This window comes from Hyperoodon ampullatus, assembly GCF_949752795.1.
Source record: "Hyperoodon ampullatus genome assembly, chromosome: 2".
NCBI lineage: Eukaryota > Metazoa > Chordata > Mammalia > Artiodactyla > Ziphiidae > Hyperoodon > Hyperoodon ampullatus.
In genome coordinates, this window is record NC_136915.1 from 11,636,040 (window position 1) to 11,642,039 (window position 6,000).

The 6,000-nt window shown below is 52.8% G+C and overlaps 1 protein-coding gene across 1 annotated transcript in view; it reads left to right on the forward strand.

Annotated features, from left to right (window-relative positions):
* Positions 1 to 4,638, forward strand: part of KAZN (kazrin, periplakin interacting protein) — a gene marked incomplete at its 3' end in the record, with an annotated part of 473,602 nt that extends 468,964 nt beyond the window's left edge. The window contains exons 14-15 of the mRNA XM_079697057.1: positions 2,769 to 2,883; positions 4,474 to 4,638. Coding sequence (XP_079553183.1) covers positions 2,769 to 2,883; positions 4,474 to 4,638 — 280 coding nt within the window. The remainder of the gene's footprint in view (positions 1 to 2,768; positions 2,884 to 4,473) is intronic.
* Between the last annotated feature and the right edge of the window lie 1,362 nt (positions 4,639 to 6,000).

Genomic DNA, 6,000 nt, shown 5'->3' on the forward strand with positions numbered 1-6,000 from the left:
CACTCCTCCTTCCCAGGGCTTCGGGAGGGTCGGAGGGGGAAGGACCTGGCGTCATGCCTGGAACACAGTAGGCGGCCAATTAATACGCTGTCCTCCCCCACTTCACTTGGCTCCACCAAAGCATCTTGCACCTCACGGGCCTCCTAAACCTTCATTTAATTGGGTGAGACTCAGCCCTCAGGCCAGCCCCGCTGGCAGAGGCTGATTCCCACCCCGCCACCTTCCTTCCTGCACACGATGCCTTTTTAGTGCCCAGGACACCCTCTACATTGACTCAGGAAATGAGTCAAAGAGATGCCCTATCTTCCAGAAACTTCCCTCATTAAAACTTATCCTTCCAGCATTCCACTCCCTCAAGGTCTGACAAAGGAAGTAGAAATATTCAATTAGCCACGTCAAGCCTCCAAAGACCGTAACCTTGCGCTCGGCCTATTTGCGTTTTCGTGACTTTTAATCCGCAGGAGGAACGGTACGGTTTTAGCCACAGTGGAAAAAGCTAGAAGGGAAGGTGTTTTGGCACAGTGGTGACAGGAACTGCCCTCTGCTCCTCTGTCTACACCACAAAGGCAGCCACTTTCTGCTCAGGGGATGGTTTGTTAAGACCAGAACTGCGTACTGGGCTCCATTGTACAGATGAGGAAACTGAGGCCCAGCAAGGGAATCAGCTCACATGAGGGCACAGCTAGGGGATGGTTGAGCAGGGACTCAAGCCAGGTCTGTACCCCTCAACCCCTGTGTTGATCACAGCAATTACTCATGCTATGCCAGCCCCTTCTCAGCATTTTGTATGTGTCCTCTCATTTAATCCTCCAATGAACTTATAAGAGAAATGTTGATAATAACCCCACTCCACATTCTGTCTCCTCCTCTGGGTCCTACGCTGACCCCCAAGGTGGGAAAAACATGGTCTAGATCTTGCTCCTAGAGGCCCAAGTTCAAGTTCCATCCCTGCCACTGTGTGTCTTGTGTATCCCTGGATGAGACACACATCCCCTCTGGACTTCCATCTCTTTTTCAGTGAAAAATAAAAGAAGGGGCTCTGGAGTTCTCCCAAGCTCATCAGACAGCTGATGTTCCATGAGTCAGGGGGGTTTAATGCACTTCCCACAAGAGAGCAGACACAGCTGGCTGCAGGAGTTTAGATTTTCATGGCTTCTGCACTTAGAACAGCTTCCCCACTAGACCCAGGGCATTCCATCCCCAGATGGAGGAGAGAGGGAGGTCATCAATGAAGACCTCAGTTCCTGACCCGCCGCAGAGAAAGAGCCTCCCTGTGACGAGGATGCCCTGGCACCCGGGGACCTGAGAACTCACCTTCACCTGCCGCCCAGCAGCCAGTGCGGTCCTCTGCCCAGCACCCTCCCCTCCCTTGAACTTTCTCCGCAGAACTTGCCCTGAAAGAAGCAGAGCTTCTCTAAGGCAGCTTAAAAGATATTAGAAGGTTCATTTCTTTTCATGAGTCCACCTCCGTGGTGGCCTGAGCCGAGGATCACGGCTCCTGTAAAGCCACCTCCTGCCCGCCCGTCAGCCAGAGCCAATTCCTCTGTAATAAGTTTTTACTGTAAATATGACTTATTATCATTATAGCCATTTGCTGGATCCCAGCTAAGCTCCAAAGCACTTGTTAACTAACCCTCGCGATCACTTCGTGAAGTTGGCTCTAATACGATCCCCATCTGGCAGATAGAGAAACCCAGCTTTCAAGAAACGAAGTGACGTGCTCGAGGTCACGCAGCCAGTGGAGAGTCGAGCCAGGATTTCAATGCCACTAAAGCTCCAAGAAAGATGCTGGACACCAGCGTCTTGGGATTGGTGAGGTTGACAGGGAAGGTACAGAAGTGTCTGCCCATGCTGGGGCCAACCCTGCAGGCAGAGAAAGACGGGAGCCCTAGAGACACACTGGTTTGCCCGAAATCTAAAAGAGAAGGAAGGCAGGTGGGAAGACGAAGTTCGGAACTCCTGTATCTGAGCCAGTTTCTTGCCCCAACTCCATACTCCATACGCGCCAGCACTAAGGTTCTAACGCAGGGGCTGGTCAACTTCTTCCATAAAAGGCCAGGTAGTGAAGATGTGAGCACTCGAGAGCCATGTGGTCTGTGTCCAAGTAGACAGCTCTGTCATGGTAGTAAGGAAGCAGCCATAGACAACGTGCAAACCAATGGACTGGGTTCCAATAAAACTTTATTTACAAAATCAGTCAGCTAGCTGCATTCGGCCCACAGGCTGTAGTTTGCCAAGTCCAGTTCTAACAGAAGCCTTCGATGCTTTTGTACAAGGAAGGGAGCTATGGGGGTAACAAGCCAGTGGGGGACCCAGATTCCAAATGCAGAGTGGGGGAAACTTTCTTGATGTTTCTCCAGTCACACCTAATGAGCTGACTTGTGGGACTTCTCCCATCAAGTCTCCCCTCTCCTGATAGGGTTTGCGGGCACTGGGGGCTTAAGAGAGACTTTGGGGTCTCTGAGACCAGGGTTCAGATCTTGGCTGTGCCGCTTCCAGCTGTGTGATCTTGGGCAGGTCTCTTGACCTCTCTGTGCCCCTTTTCCTCATCGGCAGCGAGAGACAGCAGCCTGGCCTCTAGGTGTGTGCCGTGAGGATTGTGTTTGTAAAGTGCTTAGCACGGTGGTGGCACGTAGGAGATACTAAGCACACCGCAGTTGAGGTCACTGTTCCTGGTGTGAGTGAGTGTCTGTGTCTCTGGGTGGCAGTAGCTGACACACACCCCCGGCTGCCGCAGCCCTGCTGACTTGCACTGGGTCTCTCCTCAGCTCCACAGGCATCCGGGAGGCTGAGCGATTCGGAACGCCCCCGGGGAGGGCCTCCAGCATCACCCGGGCGGGGAAGGAGGAGAACAGCAGTGGGATCAAGTACAAGGCTGGCCGGGTAGGTCGCTCCATGTGTTTCCCTGGGGGTCCCCCAGCCTGGGAAAGAAAGGTCTTTGTGTCGTCTGGAGGGGGGCCGATGGGCCAGGTCACAGGTGCGGCTGGGAGAGAGGCCCTGGAAGCCACCCTCAAGGGACCTGCATGATGGTTAAGACACACTCAGCCTTGTGGGGTCTTTGTCACTGTATCTCGAAGTGCAGGTCTCACCTGTCTGCATCAGACTCACCTGGGTGGATGCTTAACATGCAGATTCTGGGACCCACCTGGGCCTCCTGACTCAAGGGCCTCTGGGGCAAGGGGAACCCCGCATGCCGCAAGGCTGCCCAGAGGGTTCCAACACACCCTAAACTCTAAGGGCCACTGACCTAGATTTTGAACTCCAATGGCCTGACCAAGAGCAGTGGATGCGCCTCTGGTGCATAAGAACATGTGTAGTTGGGTCTGATCATGTGGACTCAGGGCGACACAGATTCCTGAACGGAGGTGTATAGACACGGACGACAGAAGCAGATAATCCAAAATTCTTCCATTTATTCAGCAGACAGTTTCGGGTACTAAGTGCATCCCAGGCACGTCCTGAGTGTGGGAGATAAACATGAATAAACGACCACCCTCACCATTAAGATGCTCTCAGTCTAGACTGTGCATTCCCACTGGGGGTGCTGTCACCCCGAAGGGGTCAAAATTGGTTCGGCTCAGGGAGGACACAAAAAACCTTATTCGTTTTATGCATAAAGCACAGCTATACGCATGGCACATAAACAGATGCACAGTATACCTGTGGCATGAAAATGTCATAGTGGGAGTGTGATTAGGGAAAAAATGTCTAACAAGTCTTCTTTTTAAGGGGGGCAGTATTGAAAAAAAGGTTGAGAAACACTTGTCCAGAAAGAAAGGCAGTCAAATAAGTAAATAATTACAAAGCACTGTCATGACTACCCTAAGAGAGAACTATTTACTGAGGGGCCACCATGTCTGATAATTATAGCTACTGTCTGCCAGCACCTTGCTGTGTGCTTCCCAGATGGATTTCTACTCTTTGCAACAACTCTGGGAGAAAGGAATTATTAGTCCCATTTTGTAGCTAAGAAAACTGAGGCTCAGAGGGGACAGCTGACTTGTCCAAGGTCACACAGCTGGGAAATGGCAGAGCAGGGATCCAAACCCCAGTTTGTGCGTCTCCAAAACCCACACTCTTTCTGCCACACCAGGCAATGCTGGAATATTTCTTCTGGACCTGGGAATGCAGTCAGACCTCACGCCCACACTCATTCTCACCCCCACTCCTCCTGCTGAGGAGGAAGGTGAGAGACTTCGGTAGATAAGCAGGAAGACTGTATTTGCCCTCACCCTCAGTAACAAGCTGGTTCCTTCTAGCTGGGAACACAAAGCTCTCTCCTAAGGTTAACTCACAAAAGTCCTCTCAGTCTCCCTGAGGAGTGGAGTATTAGTCATAACAGGAGGGGCACAGAGAGGTTAGGTAAGGTCACACAGCAACTGAAATTGGAGACCCCACATTTCCCAGATCCAAGCACATTCAATTCTTTTTTTCTCTTCTTCCTGTCCTTTGTTCGCATTCCTCTCTTCTCAGCTGCCCCTGGGAAAGATAGGAAGGGGCTTCAGCAGCAAAGACCCCGATTTCCACGATGACTATGGCTCTCTTCAAAACGAAGATTGCGGAGACGACGACTCCCAGGGCAGGCCCGAGCAGTGCCGTCTGGAAGGCTACAGTGGCCTGGAGGTCACCAACGTGTAAGGAGCCGATGCTCCACCAGACCCAACACAGAGAGACGCAGGGATGAAGGACAGCCAGGGACTGTCACTGTTGTACATAGTGACCTCGGCCTGAGGATGCTCCTCTAGTCCCGGGAAATCCCAGCAGACTGCTGTGACTTCGGATGGGAAGCCCGAGGAACGAGGGGGCACCAGCCTGCCTGACTTGAGCGGGCTATGGACTTCCGTGCTCACGGGAGGGAGACTGGCCCAGAGGACCCGTCAGGGTGCCCAGCACCTCTGTCATCAAGGCTCCACCTTGGAGTGACTCAGCCACTGAGCAGTTCAAGTGGTCCCGGGAGCCTTGAACTGAGCCACCAGGATGGAAAGAGGCACAGGGTTCCCCAAAACACCCTCCCAGGAGGAGGAGGTGGGACTCCAGCCAGACACGCAGAGCCTGGCAGTGACAGCACCAGGAGCTAGCAAAGCTGGAGGCTGACCGCTCACCACGTGGACCCTTCTGGCCAGCCTGGTGGAGGTCTCAGCTCCAGCATCCATGCCCCCCATGACCAATAACTTGGCTTCTGACTTGGGTCACTGAATCTCTCTTGGGAGAAGGCAAAACGGGAAGGTCATTCCCGTCCTAAAAGCCGTGTGTCACACCCGGGTGGACATGTTAAAGGGCTACTTGCTCCTTCCTCCCAGGAGTGGCTGTCCTGGGTGGACGCAGGTGACATCCCTGCGGGGGTGGGACTGAGCACCGACATTGCCAGGAAGTGCAGATATCTGGTCATCAGGATGAAGGATATCGTGTCGATAGGATCGGGGTTGACTGAGTTAGGTCCGTGACAGCTGTACCAAGTGTGACAGTGGGTTTGGGACTGGGAACAGGGAAACGCCTGTCATCGTTAACCCAGCAAACCTTGTTGTGACGTCTGTCACCTGACACACAGGTGTGCTCGCCAGTGCCCTAATTGAGCTGAAGCTCACAGGTCGCTAAGGTGGTGCAGGGGATGCCCAGCCCTCTTCTTGACTCTACTACTGTTTTGCTGTGTGGCTTCTTCCCAGTGGCCTCACCTCTCTGTGCCTCAGTGTCTTCATCTACAATACTTCTGGTTCCCTTCCGGGGATGTTGTGAGGATTAACACTTGCTAACGTCTGTAACACTTTGTAACCTCTCAGGAGACAGGTGGGAAGTTATGGGGTCCAGGGTGGGTGTCTACTTTCCCATTTTACAACACAGAACTGATACTGTACTGATATTGTACTGGTTCTCTCCACCTGTTTTTTGTTGTTGTTGTTTTTGTTTGTTTGTTTTGAGGGCCGCACTGCACGGCGTGCGGAACTTCCCCAACCAGGGATTGAACCTGCACCCCCTGCAATGGGAGGCAGAATCTTAACCACT